The sequence below is a fragment of the Denticeps clupeoides genome, chromosome 20 (genome assembly GCF_900700375.1).
Source record: "Denticeps clupeoides chromosome 20, fDenClu1.1, whole genome shotgun sequence".
In the NCBI taxonomy this organism is placed as follows: Eukaryota; Metazoa; Chordata; class Actinopteri; order Clupeiformes; family Denticipitidae; genus Denticeps; species Denticeps clupeoides.
In genome coordinates this window covers 13509344-13537073 of record NC_041726.1, presented here as the reverse complement: position 1 = coordinate 13537073, position 27730 = coordinate 13509344, and the positions used below count along the sequence as shown (strand labels likewise).

At 43.8% G+C, this 27730-nt stretch overlaps 1 protein-coding gene across 6 annotated transcripts in view; it reads left to right on the top strand.

Annotated features, from left to right (window-relative positions):
• Positions 1-27528, top strand: part of ash1l (ash1 (absent, small, or homeotic)-like (Drosophila)) — a 30260-nt gene extending 2732 nt beyond the window's left edge. For 3 of the 6 annotated variants that reach the window (XM_028963225.1, XM_028963227.1, XM_028963226.1), the window contains 26 exons: positions 2315-2321; positions 2483-3094; positions 4647-8976; positions 11601-12444; positions 13145-13318; positions 13446-13540; positions 13752-13825; positions 14098-14143; positions 14372-14480; positions 14787-14993; positions 15152-15298; positions 15911-16019; positions 16125-16280; positions 18280-18350; positions 19044-19210; positions 19525-19677; positions 19853-19907; positions 21161-21293; positions 21424-21693; positions 21808-21894; positions 22575-22665; positions 22775-22913; positions 23006-23178; positions 23488-23654; positions 23953-24466; positions 25043-27528. In XM_028963225.1, the coding sequence (XP_028819058.1) occupies positions 2519-3094; positions 4647-8976; positions 11601-12444; positions 13145-13318; positions 13446-13540; positions 13752-13825; positions 14098-14143; positions 14372-14480; positions 14787-14993; positions 15152-15298; positions 15911-16019; positions 16125-16280; positions 18280-18350; positions 19044-19210; positions 19525-19677; positions 19853-19907; positions 21161-21293; positions 21424-21693; positions 21808-21894; positions 22575-22665; positions 22775-22913; positions 23006-23178; positions 23488-23654; positions 23953-24466; positions 25043-25134 (8979 nt within the window). In that variant the 5' untranslated portion in view covers positions 2315-2321; positions 2483-2518 and the 3' untranslated portion in view covers positions 25135-27528. Of the gene's footprint in view, positions 1-2314; positions 3095-4646; positions 8977-11600; positions 12445-13144; positions 13319-13445; positions 13541-13751; positions 13826-14097; positions 14144-14371; positions 14481-14786; positions 14994-15151; positions 15299-15910; positions 16020-16124; positions 16281-18279; positions 18351-19043; positions 19211-19524; positions 19678-19852; positions 19908-21160; positions 21294-21423; positions 21694-21807; positions 21895-22574; positions 22666-22774; positions 22914-23005; positions 23179-23487; positions 23655-23952; positions 24467-25042 lie in introns of all 6 variants that reach the window. The other 3 variants (XM_028963222.1, XM_028963224.1, XM_028963223.1) reach the window with 1 other exon arrangement.
• The last annotated feature ends 202 nt before the right edge of the window (positions 27529-27730 follow it).

The following is a 27730-nucleotide window of genomic DNA, read 5'->3' as shown; positions in this document are numbered from 1 at the left end:
CGGGACGGAAGGAGGGAAAGAGAGCAAGAGAGAATGAGAGCGAGAAGGAGGGGTCTTGGATGGAATGAAAGCAAAAAAAAAAAAAAGTGGGGAGGTGTGAGCAAAGTGTGGTATGAGCAGGGGTGGGGGAAGCATGGTGGGTTTTTAAGTGAAATGGAGTGAGTAATTGTAGTAAACAGAGTAAAGCAGGCAGGATTCCACGCTTGTAAGCAGACCGCGGTGTATGTTAATACGATGTATTCCCCTTCGCCGTCCTCAACCGCCGCCGACTACAGAGACGTCGCGTATTAGTAGCCCTTCCCCCCCCCCCTCCAAATCTGTCAGCATGCTGCTGCGTCTCCCTCCTTTTCTCACCACCGGCCCCTCCCACTCGCTCTCCCGCTGCCTCCCACGCTGTCATTGGCTGCTTTGGAGGGTTGGGAAAGGCGGACGGAGCCTCTGTCTCCCGGAGGAGCTTGACACACTGAGGTCACTGCTCAGAATCGCCTCGCTGTGACTTCACTCGCATTAAATCACTCTGCATGGCTCCGGAGCAGAGAGCGAGAGGACGAGAAAGGCGAGGGAAGGGGAAGGGTCTGTTACCTCTTATAGTGCTCCCCCCCCCCACCCCAAAAAAAGAAAAAAAAAACAATTGATCATTAGGATCCTTGGCAGACGATGTGCTGAGCCAATTACACCGAGCCTACTTTCTCGGCGAGTGCTAATAGAGGAACCTGAGGTAGAGTTGATTTAACATCGGAGCTGTCTGTGCTTCTAGCGCCCGGAGAACAGCGCTCATGGCTTGTAGCTTAGGTTGTTCTACCGGAGCCCGAGTACAGGAATCTGGTTTGGCCCAATTAAGTCCACTGCGAGTCAAACCAGACAAATGATTGTTGCAGAAATGTGGCAAATTGTTTCTTAAGCGTGGGTTATCGCTGGCGTCTTGTTCTTTTGGGATGGCTTGGCAGGAACTGATGGAAGTACCGCTGCTGGCCTTTGACTCAAATTTGCCGCAAGACACTGATCCTGCTGTGTAAATAGGTCCTGGGATCATTCTGAGACTTTCATGATAAGGACTCACTGATTAATATTAAGCCTGTCAAATGAGTCGGAGACATTTGCTACGGATAGAGTTTATATGAGCAATTATACTGTTCATTTAAACCCACACCTGATTGGAAGTTTAACCCTAACCTTAAATTATGATTACTGGACACCAAGAGGGCAGAATATCAGATGTAGTGTAGGCATGTCATATAGAGCCAGAGCTGACATTAAAGTGAACATGAAATAAAGGTCAAGGGCATAAATAATGACAAAAACAATCACTTTCATAATTAGGGATGCATCGATCAGTTCCGGTGCTTGGAGGTTTTACAATACCTGATGTTTGGAGGTTAGCCAGTCCTGAGTAACGGTCCGATACTAATTCAAATTTTATTTGTCACATACACAGTCATACACGGTATGATGTGCAGTGAAATGCTTTTTGCGACTGCTACAGACCACAGTATTGCAAATGTTGCAAGTAAACAATGAACCAATATGCAAATATTGCAAACATAACCAAATATTACACTTTTACGTCTTTAACATAAAATATGTGTAACTGGAAGGGTGAAGGTGTGCAAATGAGTTACAGACAATGTTTAAAGAAAAGAGCCATAAAAAAAAAAGAGCAGTAAGGTACTAGTATCTATTGGAGAGGAGACTGAGATTACGCTGATATTTTAAGGAATCATCAGACTTAAATACTTTACTTAAATACTAAATTTTACTTATATATATGTATTGTTTGGCTGAACTTCTCATACTCTATGACATTGTGCTTCTGGGCGTGCTTTATTGGTTGTGTTATACTTTGCAGAGCTGCCGCCACCCTTTAAACACTGGTGCTGCAGATATTGCTAGCAGTTGGTGTAGCAAGAATGAAAAACTGATGACATTTTATTGTTTACTCCCTATGTTTCCTCCACATGATTCATATGGAATTGAATCTACCAGTTCAGTTTCATGGATCAGCACACATTAGCGATAGGCCATGATGGTATGACACAGAACAATTACAAGGACTTTGCAAAAATGTTTTTGTGATTTTACAAAACAGTTGGCATCCAGGGAGCTCTTTATATGGTGTATGTGGTAATAAAGGTGTATTAAAATAAAAATAGTCAAGTTGCATGATTTGGTGGCTGCTTTTTCAAATCAACACATTCACTATGAATTAATTTTATGCATAAAATGCTTATTCCCATTTTGAGCTTTGCTAATATGTTTATTCTTTCTTTCTTTCTTTTTATGCAACTCCGCCCACCCTTCCCACCTGTCTTTTCAGATCGAAGGTGAGGGGGGCTGGATACCTGGGAAGGGACATCTCCACTTACCGACAGCAGAGGATTGCGTTCCATAATACACTGTACCCCCCCTCCCCCTCCCCTTGACCCTTTTCCCTTTCCCTCTACCAACTGGACTTCCTGCCTTGTCCTCTGTACTTGATTGCCAGGTTCAGACTGCTCAGCTCCCTTACAAAACACCTCAAATGGATCAGAGGACTCAGGGGGGGCCCACCTCACCTCCCCCTCTTCCCACTGCAGCCCCTCTAGGGGACCGTGAGAAGGAAGGAGTGGGTGGCAAGAAAGAAGAGGAAGAAGAGAAGCGGAAGCGGGAAAAGGATGGGGTCCAGGTGGACCCTAGTGTTGGTACAGAGGGTGTGCCAGTTGACCAGCAACAACAGCAACAGTCTCCACAGTTTTCAGTCAAAGAGACCACCTACTCAGAAGGAAATGTCAGGCTCAAGATTGGTCTGCAGGCCAAACGCATGAAGAAGCCGCCCAAAATCCTGGAAAATTATGTCTGCCGACCAGCTTTCCGGGCCACTGTCCGGCATACTGGACGTGGCGGAGCTAGGGGTGGTCGTGGGGGTGCAACTAATGACACTAGCAGCAGCCACACCCAGGTCTCCCATGGTAAAGATGCTGAGAAAAGCCAAAGTGTTGCCCGCAACATTCCATTGGTAACATCACCGGCTGCATCATCACAGACTCCTTCTCTGCCTCCTCCCCTAACAACCAACAGTTCCACCACTTCAGTAAACGGTAGCACACCAGCAAAAAAGGTATGCAAATATATGCTTCTAAAAAAGCCTGTTATATTAAACTCCAACTTGCAGCGTTAAAGGACTAAATGCTGCAGTGACAGGGTGTAAAGGATGTCAGACTGTTCAAATTTCATCTTCCTGATTCATTTTCTGCTGACTATTATGGAGACGCAACTGATCTTTTTCCGCTTTTGAACTGCATTTTGTCTGCTGTAAGGTTGCCAGAGGCATATTTTTCTTGCTATTCTCCCATCCGCAAGCACAATGTACTGCGCTCAAACAACAATAAACAATAACAATTCTGAACAACGATAATTTTTCATAGACTATATATCACTAATTCTATACAAAGCTGTTAAAAAAAGTCTTCAAGATAGTAAGTCAGAGCAGAATATTTGAAGCACCGATTGACATGAAAATGGCAAATAGAGTATAAACAGAGCTCCCTGTGAATAGCTATGTGTATGTTTAGGGACAAAGTAGCTCAGTAGATTCAGCCTACTGCAGGCAGAGTGGACAAAAATGTGAATTAAAAACAGCTTAAAAGTAGAATATAGGAAATCTCAGACATTTTAAATAGTCATTTAAAATGTTGAACAATGGGTGGGTAAAATAAAGCTCAAAAAACTCACCGTGTGCATTTAGAGCATCATATGTATATTACAAATAAAACATAACTTGTGTTTTTGCACAGCTTTGTCCCATTTCTGGTCATGATGAGCCAATAGCTTTTCTGAAGCCATGGGCTCATTTAATATCAGGGAAATTCATTCACCCTTTCAAACCGCTTTTTACTGTACCTCTTGAACTGTTTGCGCTATCAAAAAATGGTTTCCAATGGTTTCTGAAAAACAAAATATCACTGTGCTTTCTGTGCTTTCCACTGTGTCCACCACGCAGCGTCACTGCATCCCCGCGGATACAAAGTTATTACACCATGCAATAGCGTACAGTAAAGCCAAACTACTGCGTTTAAAGACGAAGTAGTCCTGAACAAAAAACATATACTCACAGCAGGTTTTATGACACTTATGACACTACAGCTAAAACAACAAAACAAGTACAAGTGAACTGTTTTGAATTATAGGGTTCAAAGGGTTAATGAGCTATGATGTGTTATCCTTATCAGCATGTACTTTCTATTTGAAGAAACATCAAGAACGCACTAATTTAGACACGGCAAATTGAACTTGTCTTCTGACGTGTAATTACTGAATTAGTGGTCTGTTTTGTATTTGCACTTATGGAATTTAGCAGACACCATTATCTAGAGCGACTTGCAATCAGTAGTTTCAGAGACAGTCCCACTGGAGCAACTCAGGGTTAGGTGTCCTCAGGGACACAATGGTAGTAAATGGGGTTTGAAACTGTGGCTTTGTGGTCTTTTGGGTGATCGTATTATAGTGGCGATAGTGTTACTAGGCTACTTAAATGTTATTTGATATAATTTTTTATAGATATTTAAACTTTTCAAACTTTACAACAAACAGAAAAGTAGTGCCAGAATCAAAGTGTACGAAAGGTCCAGTACAGGTATTCTAAACATGATTTTGCCTCTGTCTTCTGACAGGCCCCGCCTAAACTGGCTTGCAAGTCTGAAGTCAAGACAATTCCTTCTACAGAGAGGCCTCTTAATCTTCATCGGCCACTAGCTGATGCCAAACAACACTGCCCTGCAAAGAAAACCTCATTGTCCCAGACAAATTCCCTGCCCTCTTCTACTCCAATACCCATTAATCCCAGCACACCATTGCAGGAGCCCAAGTCAGATGGGATCATGAAACCCCCCCAGTACACCTACAGTGATGGTCAGAGAGAGCAGGATCAGTCAGCAACAAACTGGGGAACTCCAACTGTCACAGAAAAATTGGCTCAACTTATTGCCACATGCCCACCTTCCAAATGTCCCAAACCCAAACCACGTAAACTCCCCTCCAACACCCCTCACAACAGCCCAGCTCCTTTGATATCCAATCTGCAGAGACCCGAGCGTGCCATGGCTAACAGAGCCACCTATTCCCGGGCAATTCATCTTGCCCCTCCACCGCCTGTGTCACGCCCCCCGGGTCGCCCTTATGGCTCCAGGAACAAAGACAGTATTTTGGAGACATTATCTTCTGGCCAAAGGAAAGAAGATGCTGAAGGGGTCATGAAACCTGGTATAATTAGTAACAACACCAACCTCCTTGCCTCTACAACAGCCACCATCGCCACCAGTTCTGTCCTAGGAGGTAACGGTCGCTTTGCGACCTCTACAAATGACAGCAACAGTGACAACAGCAGCAACAACAATAATATCAAGGCTCGTCTCACTCACTGCTTACCACATTCTTTATCTTCAGTTTCCATGTCCTCATTTTCCTCATCCTCATTGTCATTAGACCAGAGGACAGGAAGTACATTGGTACATCCAGTCCCTTCAGCTACTCTGTGTTCCAGACCCAGGGCCAGCCCTTTCCAAGCTGAGGAGAGCAATGAGAGAGAAAGAGATCGGGAGCGGGATAAAGATAAAGACACCCCAAGAGATCTTAGCAAAGGGTCTTCCCCATTGGTTTTAGGAAAGCCAGAAATCAAGGACAAGGGTGCTCATTTAACCTCAAGAAGTGAGCGAGGCAAGAGTTTGAGCCCAGTAAAACGTAGCCCAAATCAGGAGTGCCACACTAGCAGGACAACAAGCCCATCAGAATCAACAAGACAGGCTAGCTCTCCACCAAACCCATCTGGTACCAGGACACCTTTACCCTTGTGTGATGATTCACCAGCTGCATCACCGGGTTCACCAGCAGAACAAGACTGCAAGCCTTTAAAGAAGCGCAGAGGTCGTCGACCTAGATGGACACGAGTTGTCCATCGCTCACATAAGACTTTGCATGATGTTGGTGCCATACATCAGGACAAACACAATATACACCTGTCTTCAACCCTTGGCCCCAATCCACCTATACGCAGGCCAGTTGGCAGGCCTCCAAACCCCAACAAGGTGCCCCCTGCAGTTTCACAACTTTTTGCACCACCCCCTAAGAAGAGGGGACGTCCAAAATCTAAAATGCCCAGACTGGATGCACCAGCCCGTGGACGACCTCCTCTTAAATTGACTGCATCCAAGGTGTCTATGCTCAAGTCCAAAGAAGAGCAGGATCCCCCTGTCTTGCATCCTGAGGTAGATCTTAATCCCCCAAAACCAATGCCAAGGAAGAGGGGGCGGCCCAAACGCTTGCCACCAACATTGCCTCAAGAGTCCCAGCCCCCAACACTGGCTCCTGAGTCTGGAGACTCTTCTTTTCGTAGCAAAGGTAATGGCCAACTCTTTATGAGGACCATCATAGGGAAGATCAACAAAATGAAAACAGTAAAACGTAAGCGGCTTCTTAGTCAAATATTACTGGGCCCTAGCTCAGGACCTGAGCATGATTCATTAGGGAGTGGAAGTGGGGTGGCAAGTACAGTGGCTACAACAACACAGTCTTTGTCTTCCCTGGCTGCCACTTTTGGAGGCAAACTTGGACCCCAAATTAATGTGAGCAAAAAGGGCACAATATACATGGGAAAAAGAAGGGGGCGCAAGCCCAAAGCTCCAGCTAATTCTTCCATGGGTGCACCCACACCCCCACCAGAACCTTTTCTTTTGCCCAACACATCGTCCCCTCATCACCCTCATCCCCAATCTCTTCAGAGCCAGCACCAACTCCCCCACTCAGATGCATTCCCTTCTCCATCTTTGTCACAGTCTAGTGGGGGGCAGAGCCCTATAAGTGACACAAGCTTTGTGGAACCTGGTTCAGCACACTTCATGACACATCCACATTGTAGCCACTCTCATCATGGCCACCATGCTTTTTCTTTCCCACCACCCACTTTCTCAGCTCCCTCATCACGTTCACTTGCAACTTTGACAGGCTCAGGCACCAGTAACCCTTCCCAGAAGAAATCCTCATGCCGTGGCTACCACCATCACCACCATCACTACAGGCCTCACTACCACTACCGGAAACTTTCTCCTCCTAGACCTCTGTTGCCTACTTCTCCAGCACCTCTAAGTGAGCTAAAGGAGGCCACACCCTCACCTGTCAGTGAATCTCACAGTGAGGAGACTGTACCCAGTGACAGTGGCATTGGCACAGATAACAACAGTACTTCAGATCGTGGCGAGAAGGCTGGAGGTGCCGGTGGGCTAGGCATGGGAATGCCCCAAGGAATGTCAAGTGGGTTGTTGATGCCTGGAATTATGGGTTCCACGGTTGGTGTTGGAATTGGACTCAATCCTCGAGGTAGGAGACGACATTCTTCTGTACTTCTTGACCGTCCCTCCCCAACACCATCACCTCTCGGGGCAAGGTCATCACCTGATCCAAGGCGTTCACACCTGGCAGCTCCTGCTTCCACCCTTGTGGGGCACAAAGAGAAGCATAAGCACAAGTGCAAGCGCCGGAGTCATGGCTGCCCTGGATATGATAAGCTGAAGAGGCAAAAGCGCAAACGGAAAAAGAAGTATTTGCAGTTGCGCTCACGTCGGCAAGACCCAGACTTTCTGGCAGAACTGGATGAAATTGTGGTGCAACTAAGTGAGATAAGGATTTCTCACCGCACACCATCACTCAGGTTGGGGAGCAGCTTAGGATTGGGCACAGGGACTAGTGCCACAGGCAGAGGAACTTCTGTTGGAAGTGGGAGGAGCAGTAGTGGCATTGGAGGTGCAACCAATCCTCCACCTCATCACTACCTACACAGGGATCTTCTCCCTACCATTTTCAGGATTAACTTTAGTGGGTACTACTCGCCCCACCCAGCCTTCTCATGTGACCCACTACATTATGTCCGCAAACCTGATCTTAAGAAGAAGCGAGGCAGACCACCTAAACTGCGGGAGTCAATGTCTGAGGTTCCCTTTGTGCCTGGACTTGGCTTTCCATTATCCAGTGGTGGATTCTACCACCCATCTTATGGTGTGCCATACTCCTCCTCTCCTCTTGGACTGGGGTATTACAGGGGATATCCTCCAGCCAGTGCCCTGTACCCACACCCACATCACCAGTCTCCTCACTCACACCACTCTCCGTCCTTCCCACCTCCACCCCCACCTTCTTACATGCATTCCCATCACCCCTCACACCTGCTGCTTAATCCCTCAAAGTTCCATAAGAAGAAACACAAGATTCTACGCCAGGAGTACCTTGGTGGAGGACGCTCACCTGTGCTTTACCCACCCATGTCATCTGAGTTGTCATTTGGGTGGCACCACAAACACAAACATCGGCATAAGCATCGTGAACGTTGTGGAGAGGAGGATGCAGATGATACCAACAGGGGAACAGGTAGTCGAGGTGTTGGTGGAAATGAGAGTGTGGGAACTGGAAGAGGAACAGGGGGTATGGAAGGCCTTTCCCGATGCCGATATGGAAGAGATGGTTCAGCAGAGAGTGCCGTCACTAAGCAGGCAGCTATGGCTTCAGCCAACTCACCGTCATCATCGTCATCCTCATCAGCAGAACGGTACAAAAGAAAAGAAGCCTCACTGTCCTGCCTTGGTCCCTCTCGGCTGTCTCTCGGAAATACCACACGGAGTCATCACCAAGTGGACTCGTGGTTCAGGATGGGATGTTCTGAGGCTGATTATGGAAAATTAGCTCGCACTGCCTCATCCACTCAGGGCCCTTTCACTGATAGTCATTTGGACAGTCAAATGGGGTGCTCAGATAGTGAGGATGATGAGGCCATCTCACCAAATGAGGAGACAGAACACAGTGCTCATCACACCAACTTGTTTGCCTCAGCTCTGTCACGGACTTCTCTACGGCCCGGCCGGGGTAGAAAGGCTGGAACCTCAGAGAGCAGCAACCTGGCACGAATGGACAGAGCTCTCAGGAAAGACCATTCAGTGCCATTAGAGAGAAGAGAGACTGGTAAGTTCAAGTTATTTTATTGTGTAATTTAACATGTGATTAAAAATAGGCTGTAGGAGTGCTGTCCATGTAATATCTTAGGGCCCCATGAAATCCGTTTTTTTTCCCCATAAATTCTGTTTTTATTTTAATTTTTTTAAATAGTTTGGGGATTGGTCCACTCCAGACTTATTACTAATAGTGGGATTCTGTAATTTTTGCACATGCTGCGTTTGCACTAGTGTGCGCGGAAGTGATGGGGCAAGTGGCCTGCATTCGGCACACACAGCTTCCTCGCCATCGCTGACCGCACGTTTACATTGCATCACGCCTCAACCAGAAACATGTGTAGTGGGCTGCAGCGGCCAGAAACGTGAATATTACACAATTCCGCATCGCAGAAATCATTGGGACCCTAATATCTTGTTATGATTTTTCTGTGAACCCAATTTTGGCTTGTTAAGCAGATTCAGGCTGGGGTTTTATACTTTTTGCCATTTTTTTAGCTCTGTATTGTGAAGAGCAGCAGTTCTCTAAATATCTGATTTCTGGTCCAACAGCTGACTGAGTGTCAATCTCTGTCCAAATATTCCTGGTTGATCTACTGCTGTAAAGATGGCTTTCTATTGATTTTCGAGCTGTGTGCTTTCAGTCAACTCGCTGGTACATACAGCAGTCTCTCCACGTTCTGCATCCTTCTGTTAACACTGCCAGGCCAGGGAATGTCCACAGCGGACTGTGCTGATAGAGCACCTGGATGAAGGTGACTACTAGCCACCGTAGAGATCTTGTAAATTCTGTGAAGCCATGCTTCAGCTCTGTTCCTATCGTGGTGGCCCTCAGAGATAAGATAAGGAATGATGCAATGTACAGGTATAGTTATAAATTGTTAAGTCAGCATTGTGCACCTGTGTTCACCAAATACTGCTGAGCTGGTAAGGCAGAGAGCTTTGTGGAATTGTCCTGTTCTTCTGGGGTTGCTTGCTGTGTGTAGAGATGGATGTGTGCATGTGTCGGTGTTTGTGCGATAACAAACATGTTTTAAGGGGGGATTTGGGTTGTTTTGCCAAAATATCTTCTGAACCAAGTGAGGCTAATCCAGGATTAGAGTTGGGGACACAAAGTTGTCCAGAGGTCAGCTTTTGCAACACCATCGTGCCACTCTCAACCATGTTTACAAATGTCAAGGATAGGAGAAGACATGAAAGTATGAACTTAAGAGAGATGTATGTACCAAGTCTGCAATTGTGATTATACAGTCGGGGAAAAGATTATTTGCCCACTAATAAAGAAATTAATGAGTTCATTAACATTTATTTGAAATCTGAGAGACAGAACAAGAACAAAAGAAATACAAAATACATTAAATTGCATTTTTGTGAATGAAATAAGTATTTAATCCCATATCATTCAGCAAGATTTCTTGCTGTGGACCTACACAAGGCTGGAATGGGCTACAAGACTGGGTGAGAAGGTGACAACAGTTTGTGTGATAATTCCTCAGTCTGGAGCTCAACACAAGATCTCACCTCGTGGATTTTCAGTGATAATGAGAAAGGTGTGGAACCAATGATCCGAAGGCAGTTGGGATCATAGTCACCAAGAAAACATTACACCGTGAAGGACTGCAGTGCCCGAAATGTCCCCCTTCTCAAAAAAGCACATGCACATGTTTGCCACTGAAAGTCTAAATGATTGAGAGGGTAAAAGTGTTGACTTAGGTTGACTTTGGTCAGATGAGACCAAAGTCAAGTTCTTAGCATCAACTCAATTTGCCATGTTTGGGGGTGGAGGATTGCTTCCTATGACTCCAAGAACATCAGACATGGTGGAAATATTATGCTTTGGGTGGGGGTTGTGCCAAGGGGTTATGATAACTGCACTGCATCAAAGGCAGGATGGATGGGGCCATCAAATCTTGGGTGAGAATCTCCTTCCCTCAGCCAGGGCATTAAAAATGGGTAATTTGTCAGGTGGGACAAACCCCCTATGAGATACGTGCAAACCTTGTAGCCGACTACAAGAAACGTCTAACCTCTGTGATTACCGTCAAAGGGTTTGCCACCAAGTAGTAAAGCAAAAGGGAACATACACATACTTATTTAATTTATGAGTATGCAAATGACTTTATATCTGTTTTGAAGTACATTTTTCTGAATTTGTGAACTGCGTTTTCACTGTTTTAAATAAACATACCTTTGACTGATCATTTCTTTGTTAGTGGGCAAAATAATCAGCAGGAATTGAAATATTTTTTTTTTCTCCCAACTGTATGTTTGTGAGATATAATAATATTTAGAGTAAGAGAATAGATGTACATAATGTATGCATTTTTTTATTACTGAGGAAATTGATAAATATAAATGACTTAAATGAATTTATAAAAATAAATCTAAATGACTTCTCATTGCTCCTAATCCACCATTTCCGTACTAGAAACATATGGATGAATGAAGGAAATATGGACAAATGAAAAATGTCATGATTTTCTCACATTATTTTGCTGTTTAGAAGACACTGTCTGGTAGGCACTTGAACTGATGAGAAGAGGATTTTACACTTTACTCTCCTTGCCAGCTGCTGTGTCTGTGAGCCTCTACCTGTCATTTCTTCAACTTCTTTTTCTTTCTACTCTCCTTTTAAAGGAACCACAGCGAGTATGCACACCCGGGGCACCAACTCCTCTGCTTCTGATGTTATGGAACTCACCACGCATCACCACCATCACCACCTTCACCATCATCCATCGCTTTCACACACAACTGCTTGCGGGTCACACTGTGGTCTGGACCAGGCTGGGAGTGGAGTTGGGATAGGTGGAGGTAGTGGCGTTCGACCCTCCAGTCGCCAGGCAAGCCCATCCACGCGTTCTAGTGGTCCCAGCCTGAAAAGTCGTTGCCTGGATGCTCCCTCCCCTCCTATGCACAGCAGCCATCGGGGCTCCCCAGTGGTCCAGCCACAGGCAAAGAGCAGCCTGCATCACGTCAATAAGATCCTGCGCGCTAAGAAGCTTCAGCGGCAGGCACGCACTGGCAACAACATGGTGAAAAAGAGGGGGCCTGGACGTCCCCGTAAACACCCACTGCCCTCACCACCACCCTCTCCCCCTCCACCAGCACCACTATCCTCTCTCCAGGACTCCGCTCTCAGGCACAGAGATCGCGAGCGAGACCAGGACAGGGGAGTCTGGGAGGGGGACACGGTGAAAGACGCTATAGAGTCTGTGGTTCAAGGGCAGCGTCGGAGGGGCCGTAAGCGGAACCAGTGGGATCGGGTGGAAGATGAGGATGAAGAGGAAGAAGGAGAAGCGGAAGCTGCGACAGTGGTCATGGCAGCGTCTGACGCTGGAGAGCAGGAGAGAGGACAAGAGGAGGAAGAAGAGGAGGAGTTTGAAGAGGAGCAACCAGGAAGAAGAGAGGAGGAGGTGGGGACGAAGCAGTGGGGAGGACCTGGATGGCTCCCACAGGAAGAGCTGCATAGCTTTCGCAGGTAAACAGAGAAAGTTATACATTAAAAGAGCTTTTAGTGGAATCCCTGTGGACTTACAGTGACCTTACAATTATAAGGGTCTGGCCAGCAATTGGGGCAAAAGTAGACATTAAGGTGCCCTTTTATTGAATACTCTTATGAAAGATAAAAGTGATTTTTTTTTTCTAAATCACGGTGCTCTTAGGTTAGATAAAAATTAAGGTGTGTGTGTGTATATATATATAATGAAGCTTTTATTTCATGATTTACATCTTACAAGACTAGATAAAAGAATTTAATGGAACTGTTATGGCAGTACATGCCATAACAGTAGTATTAATTTTAACGTGAATTATAAAAGACATTTTTTAAATAAATAAATGTAAACAAAGTTTTTTTTTCTGCTGATTTATTACTATTACCTCCTTTATAACTATTAGCCTATTTAAGTTCTTTAATTCTTATACAAATGTGTCTGCTGTTGAATTTTCTTTCTGTGTTTAGCCATGTCCACAAGACATTTAGTGCAATAAATCTTTAATTGTGAAACTTGATTTAGCATACCAGTAATTTCAAATAAATGGCTGGTAAATTTACAGAGTTTGGACCTCCCTGCTGTACATCATGTAATTCTCTTTATGATTTGAGTGGTTTCTTTATAACCGCTGTCCAAGGAAACTTGCACTCATCGGAATACTTTTGTGGTTGTGCTTCTGTAAAGTGGACCAGAGAGTAAAGCTGAAGACCAGTCCCCACCAGAACCTGCAGCCCCAGCTCCTGTAGAACAAGCTCCTCCCGTTTCCATTCCTAACCAGCGGGAGAAGAGACCTGCCAGACCACCGAAGAAGAAGTTCCAGAAGGCAGGGCTTTACTCAGATGTGTACAAAACCGCAGAGTAAGTATACTGCCCAGGAGAAAAAAATTTATAATCCATTACCTTTAGCTAAGATTTCCTGTGTGGAAATATTAGGACAACCAAAGTAATTGATAAAATAAGTCGTATTCTTTTTGTTTTGTTTTAGCCCACGCAGTCAATTTTTACAGCTCAAAAAGGAGAAGTTGGAGTACATTCCAGGGGAACATGAGTATGGACTCTTTCCAGCCCCTATCCATGTTGGTAAGTGACTCCATCCACAGATCCCTCAGAGCAGCCCTTGTTTTTATGCTGTTCGCCCTTCTTTTTTCATTCATGGTTCCTGGAGGCTGCCTTGAGAGTTTATTTTTAGCTCCCCCCTCCTATATGCCTGGCCTTCATTTTTAAGCAACTGCTTCAGGTTGAACTGGGATAAAAGAGGCATTGCTTGTCTCTTATGTATGTCTTCACCCAGGAAAGTACCTGAGACAGAAGCGCATTGACTTCCAGTTACCTTATGATATCCTGTGGCTTTGGAAACATGACCAGGTGAATGCAGATGTCTGTCTGTCTTTCTTTCTTTGTAATACAGTGCTCTACTGCACTAGCTCTGGATTTTCTTTTCTGATTAAATACAGCCAGAACAGAAAACATGATCACACAGAATGCACGAAATAAAGAATAAACAGAATGAATAGCACAATTTGATTTAAATGAAAAAACAAACACCAGTGGTCCATAGAAATGTTTATACATTTCATATTAAATGTCAAAAGAGGATGTATGATTATAGTCACTCATGAAAACTGTTTTTCTTTCAGCTCCACAAGAGACCTGATGTCCCTCTTTACAAAAAGATCAGATCAAGTGAGTATAAAGTCATTTCCATTCATATGAGGTTGAGATTACTGCATTGCATGAGCCCTGCCAAACTATTTATGATGAATTAAAATAGCTAAAAATAGAGCATGCCTATGGGGATAGCATTTCCTTCTCTTTGTGGTTTGGTTCAGCCTGTTCATTTCTGCTCATTGGCTGTGTCAGAGAAAAAGAAACTGTGCCCCTCTGTAAGATGTGTGTCCTTGTGAATTGCAGATGTGTATGTGGATGTAAAGCCACTTTCGGGGTATGAAGCCACCACATGCAACTGCAGGGCCCCGAAGGACCCAACTGAGAAGGGATGTCAGGAAGATTGCCTGAACAGGTAAGAAGACTCAGGAAATCAATTATAGGAACATTACCTTCATTGGTGAGGTATAAGGATTTTAATTTTTTTAGGCAACAATTGTGCTCGAAAAATGTACTTTTTGTTCAGTGAACCACTTGTCCTACCATTTTGTTTCATAGAAAAACACCTTGCATTCAGAAGCCATTATTTTCTCTTTCATTCTTTTGTGTTCATTTTATTACATTGCCTTTCACTTTCGTTCTTTCTTGCCATATTTTTTAAATGATCTTTTACCATAAAATGTACATCCATTCTCAATGCCCACATGGCTCTTTTTGACAGAATGATCTACACAGAATGCTCCCCAAGCACATGTCCATGCACAGACAAGTGTGACAACCAGCACATCCAGAAACATGACTGGGTGCAGTGCCTGGAGCGCTTCCGTGCTGAGGGCAAGGGCTGGGGCATCCGCACCAAAGAGCCACTGCGTTCCGGTCAGTTCATCATAGAGTATCTTGGAGAGGTGGTCAGCGAGCACGAATTCAGGTCAGTGCCACACAGGACTTTGAAGCAATTTATTCTGACTGAATTGTCACAAAAGCATCTCAAAATAAGTGCTTGTTCATGTCAAATTTGTACATGTTAAGATGGTTAATTTTTGTCTGGCTAATCCCACTTGCATGCTCGGTATTTGTGCTTTATAGGAACCGAATGATGCAGCAGTACTTCGCCCACAGCGGCCATTACTGCCTCAACCTTGACAGTGGCATGGTTATTGACAGCTACCGCATGGGGAACGAGGCCCGCTTCATCAACCACAGTTGTGAGCCCAACTGTGAAATGCAGAAGTGGTGAGTTGAGTTTGTGAATTTGGAGCGCATTTGAATTGCAGCAAATAACCAGTAGCAACGCTACAATGCGCACGCAGAAAACATTTGCGTAGACTGAGCAGAGGTGGTCAGTTGACCTTCACGTCTCTCCCGCTTACACGCAGCATCAGGGGAGGACTCAGCTTCATGTGTGGAGCGTGGCAGGTCATCTGTCTTGCCACACAAGAGTGATTATCTCCCCGTAAAACGGAGGGTGGGGGACAGCTGCGCTGCCCACAGGCCCAGACTTTGTTTATCTTTTCACTGGACCAAAATGAATGAAAATTGCTATTTTCAGGAATGCACATTGCTATTTTCATCCAGTTCTCAATTCATCTTCGGCGCCAAAACAAAATACATTTGTCAGCCAATTTCACACATGCATTTCTGCTGTCAGGTTGGATAGGCTACATTTGTTTACAAGCTGGATTGCTTTACAGCCAACGTGTAACAGGCAGTGCATTTTAATTATGCAAGTATTAACACAGTCAGTAAAAATTGCTAATCAGATTTGAAATTTGAATACAAATGTTTTCAGTGACATACTATTTTTTAAATTTTAACCTCTGCCTGCTCCATCCCTCTGTTCTTTAGGTCGGTGAATGGCGTGTACAGAATTGGCCTGTTTGCTCTCAAGGACATGAACAGTGGAACAGAGCTCACCTATGACTACAATTTTCACTCGTTCAACACAGAAGAGCAGGTAAGGCATTTAACTGTTGTCCTGGAGGCTTTTCCCATTTTCAGGTTATCATAAATATCTGCTAGATCACTTTTTGCTTACTGTGCCCATTTGGTCATTATACAGCAAGTTTGTAAGTGCGGCTCAGAAAGCTGCCGCGGCATCATTGGTGGAAAGAGCCAGCGAATCAACGGTCTTCCTCCTAAAACCAGTGGTTCTGGAGCAAGGCGGCTGGGGCGGTTCAAGGAGAAGCGCAAGTCCAAACATCAGCTGAAGAAAAGGGTAAGAAGGTTTTGAAATAACTAAGAACTAAGGAGATAGATGGTTATTGTGTTTCTTTTAGCATTCAGTCTTTCTGAAACACTGGACCCAAACCCTAACCATTTCTTTTAAATCTACACAAAATGGTTCATAATTGTGAAAAGTTATTTATAGATACTTTATAGATACTTAAATTTACAAAACATTAAAACATTTTAACAATACAGGAACATAAGTATTCACACCCTTTGCTATGACACTCAAAACTGAGTTCAGATTTTCGCTGCTCATCCTTGAGATGCTTTTACAACATGATTGGTGTCCACCTGTGGTTAATAGAGATGAGTGAACATGGTGTGGAATGGCACGCACTTATCTATTAGAAGTCTCACGGTTGACCGTGCATATCAGAGCACAAGCCAATCAAGGAAGTCCAAGGAACTGTCTGTAGACATCTGATGTCGGATTGTGGAAAAGCAGAAACCTGATGAAGGATTCAAAACAATTTTGGCAACGTTGAAGGCACTGGTTTCCTTTATGCAGAAATGGAAGGACCACCAGGACTCTCCTTAGATATGGCTGTCTGACCAAACTGAGTAATCAGGGAAGGAGAGCCCTGAGACTCCAGGGATCACAAACCCAGTGGTCACTAAGGCGGAGCTCTGGTGATCCCTTGTGGAGATAGGAGAACCATTTAGAAGGTCAACCATAGCTAATGCACTCCACCAATCAGGCCTTAATGGTCGCACAACCAGACGGAAGCTGCTATTAGGTAAATGTCAGCCTGCTTGGAGTGTAGATTGTAAGAAAGAAAATTCTTTGGTCTGATGAACCCAAAATACAACTTTTAACTCAAAGCATAATCTCTAGATGAAGCCAGGCACCACTCATCACCTGGCTAACTGTGAAGCATGGTGGTGGCAGCATTGTGCTGAGGGGATGTTTTTCTATGGCATGAACTGGGCAACTAATCCTCAAAGAGGGTAAGGTGACAGCAACCAAATATAGAGAGATTCTTCAAGATAACCTGCTCCAGAGAGCTCTGGAACTATGGCAATGATTCACCTTCTAACATGACAAAGACCAGAAGCTGACTGAGCCTTGGAGGATCTCAAGAAAGAAGGGGAGAAAATCCCCCAAAATAGGTGTGTCAAACTTGTGGGCCCAAACCCAAGAAGACTTGAGACTGTGATTGCAGCCAAACTTGCTTCAAGAAAATATTAAGCCACAGGTGTGTTTAAATAAATCAAATAATACATTTGAAAATGTTGTTTTTTTGCCATTATGAAACATTTTGTCAAAAAAACAAAAGAAAGCATAAAAATAAGGCTATGAACCTTAGGACCACCTATGAGCCAGAAGACCACAAAGTCCCAGGTTCAATCTCCACTTGGTGTCCCAGAGCAAGACACTTACCCCAGAGTGTCTCCAGGGGGACTGTCCCTGTCACTACTGATTGTAATGGATAAGGGCATCAATAAATGCTATAAACGTAAATATTGATAATTTGATAAATGGAATGAATGCATCTTATATAAACTATAACAAAAGTACATAATAGTATTTTGTTTCTGAAGCAGACATTTTCAGCTCAGTTCCAGTTCACTTTCACTCTGTGTACCCCATTGGGATTTGACCAAAGGATGCACCTAAGACAGCATTTTTACTAAGTTGCCACCCAGGCAGTGTGTTTGTGTTGAAAAGAGTGTTGAAGTCTATAAAATAAGGTCAGAGAGCGAGGGGGAGCCAAAGTCTATAAAAACACTTGAAACAAATTCCTGAATGTGACCTGGAGGGTGTAGTTCAGAGATACATTATTTTCCCTCTTTAGTCCAGTCATACACTGAGGTGCCGCTGAGCAAAGCACCGTCCCCACACACTGCTCCCCGGGCGCCTGTCATGGCTGCCCACTGTGCACCAAGGGTGATGGTTAAAAGCAGAGGACACATTTTGTTGTCACCATGTGCTGTGATGCTGTGTTTCACAATGACAATCACTTCACTTTCACTTTCAAAACCAGGAGGAAGAATCAAGCGATAGCAACAAGTTTTATCCACAGCTGCTCATGAAGCCCATGTCCAACAGAGAGAGGTAAAGCACAGTAACATTTACACATTCATCCCAATAGGACATTACCCACAAGTTTGGCCCCTAACTGCACCAATCCATTCAATGTGACAAAGAATTAAATATCACAGACAAAATGTATATCCTTTGTGACAGACTCTTGTGCAATCAATTCCATTCAAGAGCTTGAATGGGATTGTCCTCTAAAGATGTCTAAGATGTTTTACATGATTTAGTGCACCTCTTTGTGGAAGCTCCTTGAATCAAGGAGCAAATTTCAAACCAAAAATCACAACATGAGGACCAACTGCTTGAGAACCCACCTGACCGTAAACTGAACACCTCAGAAATGGCGGAAATGATATGGTAGTTCAGTCCATTTTATATTCTTCGGTGTCCAGGAGCTTGAATGGACAAAATCTACAGTGCATAGAATATAATAAATTGGTTAATATAATGGGCAACAAGTGAGTTACGGTGAGTTATCACCTACTGTATATATTATGGTCCCATTGGGAGTCTTTGAAACTGCTCACTTTCACAGGGATCTTACATATTTAGTAAAAAAAATACAAATCAGCTTGGGAGAATCTGTGATTTTCTAAAAAATGTTGAAAAGGGCAAGAACTTTCAAACCTCTCACACTCACGAGTCTTCTGTACTTGTATGACTGACTCGTGTTAAAGTGTCCGTTTCCCGGTGTCTGGGGCGGCTCAGGAACTTTGTGCTGAAGCACCACGTCTTCCTGCTCCGGAACTGGGAAAAGATGCGGGAGAAGCAGGAACTGCTAAAGCGAGAAGGAGATCGAGAGAGAGACCGGGAGAGCATGTCTATCTACGCTCGGTGGGGAGGCGTCATTCGGGACGATGGCAACATCAAGTCAGGTGTGTGAGTGTTTGGTATGACAGGTTTTAGTGAATGGCCTTAAAAAAAAAAAAATCATGATTATTTCAGCTCAATTTTGTGATGAAATATATATATAAATATACAATGTTTGATATTGCACATTAAAAATGTTTTTATAGTTCCGTCAATAGACCTTTTTCTGGAGGTCACAGGAGGGTACAGTTTTTGTGCTACTACACAAGTCCCTAGGTTGACCATAGTTCAGCATCTGGAGAAGACCCCATGCTATCTGTCTATCCGGGGATGATACTGTTCCTGCACTGAGCAGTCTCTCTGTGTGTCTCGGTCACAGACGTCTTCCTGACCCAGTTCTCGGCGATACAAACGTCCCGCTCAGTGCGCACACGCAGACTGGCCGCCGCCGAGGAGAACACGGAGGTGACGCGCACGGCCCGACTCGCACACATCTTCAAGGAGATCTGCGACATGATTACCAGCTACAAGGGTCAGTAAACGCACACAATTTCTTTGCTTGACAAAAAAAAATGAAGGTACAATTTTATCTGTTTATATAAATCCTGAGGATAATTGAATTTAGACCATTCACTTAGACCTTGTTCCCTTCCTGCGGTCGTTCTTTGTAAAGGCAAATCTCACTCGTGCTTTGTCTCCCCCTGCAGATTCAGACGGTCAGACCCTTGCTGCTCCACTGCTCAGCCTGCCATCCAGGAAGAGGTAAGCGGGAGAATACCTCCCCTGACCATTTGCAATGAACACAGCATCTTGCCACGCGCAGCTCAAGTCGACATAGAAATGTGCAAAATGTAATTTCCTGCTGAAACTTTGACATCAGTGGAACGTGAGTCTGGGCCTGACCCATGAAACCGATTTCCAGACTTTTCTCGCCCCCTGGATCGCACTTCACAGCTTATATTATACGCCGAGGCAGGTAGCGTTCCCTAGGCATGGCCACGACCCATACTCATCTGTCAGGCTGCTGGACAGGGAAGTGTGATTCATCACTCCAGAGTACGTGTTCCACAGTCCCGCGGAGGTGAGCTTTTGACCACTCCAGCCGACCACTGAGCGTGATGAATGTAGGCTGGTATATGGCTGCTCAGCCGTGGAATCACACATTGTTCAGCATCCAAAATGCTCGTCCTCTGAATAGTGTCTGAGGGAAGCGGGGTGGATCTCAACATACTTCAGTACCCTCCAGAATTTTGTTCCGCGCCTGTGTGGCCTTCTACTATTGCTGTGTTCATTTGCAAGTGTATCGATACAAACTGTGGCATCTTGACAAAGTCCCTCCCTCACTAGCAGCTGAACACATGAATGCTAGTCGCTTTTCAGAACAATGAGCTGCTCAACATGCTGTTGAAGGTCCTTCACAACCAGTTTTATCCAAAAAGAAAACTCAGTAAACTCAATACAAACATTGCGGGAGTGATGAAGGCAGAATAAACTTGTTCGAAGCACCTTAAAGACTTGTTTATAAAGCTCCTGAGGTTATAAACTGTTGCCATAAATGCTAACCTGGCAGACGCACACGTTAGCGTTAAGAATTAGCTGATTACTACATTAGCCATATGGCACCATTAATGTAGCAGCTGCTGGCTATGGCTACTAAAAAACAGTAACATTAGTGTGGGAGCTAGGCAGTAAATGTTGTTAGTGTGTTACTTTAATAGGATACCAATTATTTGTCTTAAAATACTAAATGCTAAAAAGACTAATCCTGGTTTACTACACGTTTGCACATCAGATGATTTAAGAATAATGTTGCCTCTGATGTTATTGTTTGTATTGTTCTCATTTAATTTTTTATTTTTAGACATTATTGCCTTTGAAGTTGTTGTATTAAAAATGGCGTAGAGGTATTGTTTGAAGTTTGAATTTCTAAAATTATGACAACCCTTGTGTATGTGGTGTGCATATAAATAAAAGACATTGACGTGTCAGTTGACCCCTTTGTGTTGTGCCCATAGGAATACGCAGTACTATGAAAAAGTTTCGGACCCGTTGGATCTCAACACCATTGAGAAGCAAATTCTTACAGGACATTATAAGACTGTGGAGGCATTTGACACGGATATGCTGAAGGTGTTCCGGAATGCAGAGGTCAGTATCCATGGGTCAAAAAAGCGTAGAAATAAGCCTTTATCTTGACTGGAAAGCACATTAATGTTTTAAATGTTATTAATGTTGTTGAGTCCTTCACATTTTTTTTTTATATACTGTCCTAATGCAGAAGTACTATGGCCGAAAGTCCTCAGTGGGGCGCGACGTTTGCAGGCTGCGTAAGGCATATTATGGTGCGCGGCATGAAGCTGCTGTCCAGATTGATGAGATTGTGGGTGAGACAGCCAGCGAGGCAGACAGCTCTGACTCCTTGGAGCGGGACCACGGACACCACCACCATCACGGCAGCGGTGGGCACGATAAAGACGACGATGTCATACGCTGCATCTGTGGAATGTACAAAGATGAAGGCCTGATGATCCAGTGTGAGAAGTGCATGGTGAGACCGTGCCCAGTGTTGTGTGATATATTGGAATCCATTGTCATCTATTGGCAACAGTTACCTGTACATGGTAAGATATATGATTGTGAAGATGTTTCTACTTCCTCTCAGGTGTGGCAGCACTGTGACTGCATGCGATTAGAGGCAGAGGTGGAGCACTACCTTTGTGAGCAATGCGACCCTCGTCCAGTAGACCGGGTAAGTGGCAACTGCTTTAACCATTTACATTTACAGCATTTATCAGACACCCTTATCCAGAGTGACTTACAATCAGTAGTTACAGGGACAGTCCCCCTGGAGCAACTTAGGGTTAAGTGTCTTGCTCAGGGACACAATGGTAGTAAGTGGGATTTGAACCTGGGTCTTCTGGTCCATAGGCGAGTGTGTTACCCACTAGGCTACTACCACCCTAACCGTACAAGCCTGTTAGTGTTTGATGCTGAAATCCAATTTGTCAAATTTATTTTAATAGCAAGATACAGATTCCATCCCATTAGAATTTTGAATTTAGAATTAGAATTAATGCCACTTCTGCCAAAACGAAAACTGGAATACAATCTTTGTATTACCACAATAGGATGAAAATACCCCAATAAGTTGGTTATTCTTTTATAACCAAAACATTTTGTTGTACTATTTTTACATTTTTATTTAAATTTTTTTAAATGATATTTATTTTGGGGATTTTGCATATAAAATGACTAGTAAACATACTACATTCAGTAACCTAGCAACCCTGTAGAGTACCTTAACAACCTCACAGCAAACATTGGCAACCACCCCCATACCAACGCAAACTCTCAAATGCACTGTTCAGTTTGGTCTTGACGACTTGAACATTTATTCATGCATTCGTTTACCATCTCCTTCTATATCAGGAGGTGCCTATGTTGCCCCAGCCCAGCTATGCCCAGTCTGGTTCCGTGTACTACATCTGCCTGCTTCGAGATGACCTGCTGCTGCACCAGGGTGAGCAGTATGTTGCATAGTAAAAAAATAGGATAAAATATTCTCACATGCAAGAGGCTTACAAGTTTATTATTTTCCGATTTTTTTTTTTGTTCTTCCTCATGTGTAGGTGACTGTGTGTACCTAATGCGGGACAGCAGGCGTACGCCGGAGGGGCAGCCTGTCCGGCAGTCATACCGACTCCTGTCTCATATGAACCGGGACAAACTGGACATCTTCCGCATTGAGAAACTTTGGAAAAATGAGAAGTGAGGACCCTGGAAGATGCCTTTTTGGAATGAGTGGAGTGGAAAATAGGAACGCTGACATCTGGTTGTTTCTTTGTGATCCTGTTCTACAGGGGTGAGAGGTTTGCTTTTGGGCACCATTATTTCCGTCCTCATGAGACCCATCATTCACCGTCTCGACGCTTCTACCACAATGAGCTGTTCCGGGTGCCACTGTATGAGATCATCCCTCTGGAGGCTGTGGTGGGCACCTGCTGTGTGCTTGACCTCTACACCTACTGCAAAGGTGAGTTTTTTTTTTGTTTTGTTTTTTTTTTTTTCCTTTAATAAATGCAAGGCACCCTAGGCAAGTGTGTTTCCCACTAGGCCAGTATGGTTTAAATCGGTGTATATTGTGGTAATATTGTATGTTATCATCTTGCATGCCTATAGACTGTTTCAAGAGAAACAGGTTTTATATGAACTTTTATCCATGCTGACGAATAGTTTAAAATGTCCCAACATTTCAGTATAATAATAGATGTCCATATTGACCCAGCCATGTTGAAAATGAACGTCTCACACACGCTCACACATGCTCATTCACCCTCTACAGGTCGGCCCAAGGGTGTTAAGGAGCAGGACGTGTATATCTGTGACTACCGGCTGGACAAGTCAGCTCACCTCTTCTACAAGATCCACCGCAACCGATACCCTGTGTGCACCAAGCCCTATGCCTTCAACCACTTCCCTAAGAGGCTCACACCCAAGAGGGACTTCTCTGTAAGCAGGAGCATCTCAACGAATGCCTTATACAGTAGGAATAGAACATGTTGCAAATTTAGAGTTCTTGTGTCCAGTGCAGGAAGGGTTTGTCCCATTCCTGTAGTGTGACCAGTCCAGATCGTCCAAATGTGATGCAGTCACTGGAGAGTTGTTTTATGAAAGCTTACAAGCCTTCAATGCTTGCTGACATTTTCAGTATTTTTAAAATTGCTCTTCACTTTGCGATCAAGGCTGTTGTCAATGAACAGTGTGAATTTCTTGTACTTCAATTTTGTCCTCAATCCTTCTCCACTAGCCTCACTACGTTCCTGACAACTACAGACGTAACGGCGGACGTTCTGCTTGGAAAAGCGAGCGCCCCAAGGGAGCTGGAGCCTGTGAGGATGACACTGTCTCCGGAGGGTCGTGTGACAGAGGCTCTGGGCCTGTCCCCAAAGATGGGGAGGAGGTAGGAGCAAGAGGAGGAGGAGGAGCCAGAGGAGGAATGGAGGTGGAGATGACAGTCTCACAGGAGGAGTCAGTTTCAATGTCCAGACTGCAGCCCACGGGCCAAGAGCCGCGAGGGGAGGGGGAGGAGGAAGAGGATGAGGGGGACGAGGAGGGGGAAGAGAGGAGAGAGATGGGGGATGACCCATTGGACAGAGGAGGAGCTCGAGCTGGGGGAGAAATGCTGGAGGCTCCTCCCGCTTCTTCATCGCTCTGTTCTTCACCTCTTCACTCCTCTGCGCCACTGAGCAGGCGGGAATCTCAGCGGGAGCGGCTGAACAAGATCCTGCTGGAGCTGCTGCACCGAGCGCCTTGCAAAAATGGTGAGAGAAAATGACGAAGAAGACAAGACTTCCAGCCTCATAGATGTCTAATGGCAGACAAATAAAAAAAAAAAAACATCAATTATTTGGCATGAAAAAAAGATGTAGTTACAAATTACAAAGACGAGTCTTCATTGTGAATACAAAGTGGTGGCCTGGCGGTTAAGGAAGCGGCCCCGTAATCAGAATGTTGCCGGTTCGAGTCCCGATCCGCCAAGGTGACACTGAGGTGCCACTGAGCGAAGCACCGTCCCCACACACTGCTCCCCGGGCGCCTGTCATGGCTGCCCACTGCTCACCAAGGGTGATGGTTAAAAGCAGGGGACACATTTCGTTGTGTCACTGTGTGCCGTGCTGCAGTGTTTCACAATGACAAACACTTCACTTTCATTTTCAAATTGACAAATGCGATCACTGACACTATTGGGCAAATATGGCAAATATATTTGTTGGTAATATAATTTTCATTCATGCACAACTAAAAAGTACAAAATAGTGTTACATATTTATGCAACTGCTCTTTTTATCCCGTGACAATCTGACCAATGGTATTTGTCTTCGTTTTTTCCCCTGCAGCTATCGATGTGACCTATCTACTGGAGGAGGGCTCTGGTCGCCGCCTGCGGAGAAGGACACTAGGACTAGCTGATTTTGTGATCAGGAAGTGAAGTAATCACCCCGATACCTGTCATGCACATTCCTCACTCTCCCTCTCACCTAGTGAAAGAGAAAGGGAAAAGGAAAGCCAGGAGCGAGGGATGAGCGGGAGGGAGGCAGAAGTGTCTCGGAGGGAGCGTTGGGTGGCGATGGACACCACTGGTAAAAATACATTTGCCCCACCCTGCTGGAAACGGTTGCCTCCTCCGGTCTCCCTCTTGGAAACACACCGAGAACACTCGAGAAGTGACATAACGGTTTTCTAAGCAACAGCCCTGAAACATTTACACGTACGATGTAGAGTGTCAAATAAACATAGGAACCGTGTGCTTTTGACGCTTTTAAATAACTTTTTTTCAAAAGAAGATTGAAGCCTTGAATATAAAACATACTGCTATATTACAGTGACTATATTGTAAACCTTGGACAGATCTCCTGTTTTTTATTTTAATTTTTAAAAACAAGTGCAACTAGAGGTCAATATATATTTGCTTAGCACGTGGTACTGCAGCCGTGGCCTTGGACAGATGGATGGATTCGGGAGGAGATGATTGAATGCACAAGAGGAATGGGATGTCGCTGCCCCCTTGTGTCCAACAGTGGCAGACTTTTATCCTAGATACCATGTGAAACCAGAAGAGGAATTTTTAGTTTTTTTTTTGTCATGTTTTGTTAAACAACGCAAAAATAAATCCATAAATGAAATGAAAAGCAGGAGCGACATAGGAAGTGCAGTGTAGAGCACATACGCACTGCCGACAGACTGAAAAAGGAGAGGAGAAGAGCATTGGCTAAACTGCACTTTGTATACCATGGACAACATTCGTTCCAATAGACGTTCAGTACACACTAACATGCAGTATTGAAAGATGCTGTCTACGTGGGGGGGTGGGGGGGTGGGTACAACAAGAAAACAAAATGAATTATAACTATATTATCTGTCTCTTTCTTGCTTTTATTTTCCTGTAAATGTAATATTTTAGGAAACAGAAAGGACGGGGTTCCTTATTAGCTTCTGTCTTCAGCTTTGTGGTTGGTCTGTTTGAACTGTTTGATTCACCAGCTTACCAACTTTAAGGAAAGAGAAAAAAATCGGAGGGAGCTGAACTGTTTTGATCTGTAAAGCCTTAGACTTCAGTGGTCCTGATTGGTGTGTGTCTGTCTGTATGTGTGTGTGTGTGTGTGTGTGTGTGTGTTTTAGCCAGTATGCATGTACGTATGGAACCCAGTCAGAAATCTAAACAACATGGAATAAACTAAGGGCTTGACTGCATAACCACAGACCAAGAGGGAGAAAACAATGTATTATCTGATGTCATATTTTTGGGGAAGGGTTTTTTGGGAGGTGGGGGGTTGGGCATTTTTCATTTGTTTGACTGCCATGGAGAATGTTAATTACTAATTTTATTTCCCCAATGCTTCAACTAAACTGACAGAAAGATGGTTGATGGATTTAAAGAGATAAAATAACTGACAGAAAGAGGACAGAAAGTTGTATAGTGCCAAGCTATGTATATACTGACTGGGAAAATGTGAGCGGTGTCTCCAAAAGCAATATCTTGATTATGGATTTTGTGTATTGTATTGTACAGGACTCAGCCCTATATGTATTATTATTATTATTATTATTATTATTATTATTATTATGCCATTTGTATTTCTATCATCACATGTAAGCTTGGGAGAGGAGGAGGTAACCAGTTATATCAGTAACACCACGACTTTCTGAACTGAGCAACAGATAAACAGAAATGTTGCTTAAAATGTTGCCTAAAAACAAAGAAAAAAAAAACTGCATGTGTGAAATGATTGTCAAATGGACTTCCCAGAAGGCATTGGGGCTTCACAGTGACCCTGCATTGGCATCTGTCACTGTAATTATTAATATTAACATTATAATATTAATTATTACTTTTGAGGAGAGTGGAAAAATTGCTCCTCATTTTTTGCTGCAAAGTGTTGAACACTAAAAAAACAAATATACATCAAAATGTACAATGATATTTTGGAAGATGACAGAACCAAAAAGGAAACCTGTCAGCTCAATATCATGTTCTTAATTTTCTCTTTTTTTTTTCCAAATGAAAAAAAAATGGTTCTGTTCTTTTGTGATAGTGGTCATAAATATGATGCTTGTATTTCTTGTATTTGTGTGTTTTGTGTGATTTGTTTAGTTATTTTTAGACAATCACAAGATAAGATGCAAGCATTGTAAATGGACAGACTGGCAGACATTTTGTGATGTGTACAGTTTGTCAAAACTTCTTCCACTCTGGTTCAAAGTTTGTAATTATGATTCTAAAGTCATAAGATGCTGTTGGTTTTTATTTTTTGTTTTATATTTTTGTTTTATTTGTTTTTGTTTGTTTGTTTTTTAATAAAAAGCACTACATTATTATGAAATATATCTTCTTGTTGCTCATTTATTTTAATATACAATTTAATCTCTTTGGTAATACTTTACTGCATAATTTTAAGTGTATTTGAAATATTCACTAAGTACTTTTTAAAATAGGCAGCTCCAGTCCCATATTCCAATAATACTGTAAGCATTGGAAAACTTTGCTGTGAGTAGTAGACTGTTTTAGGGGTGTCAAACCACATCCT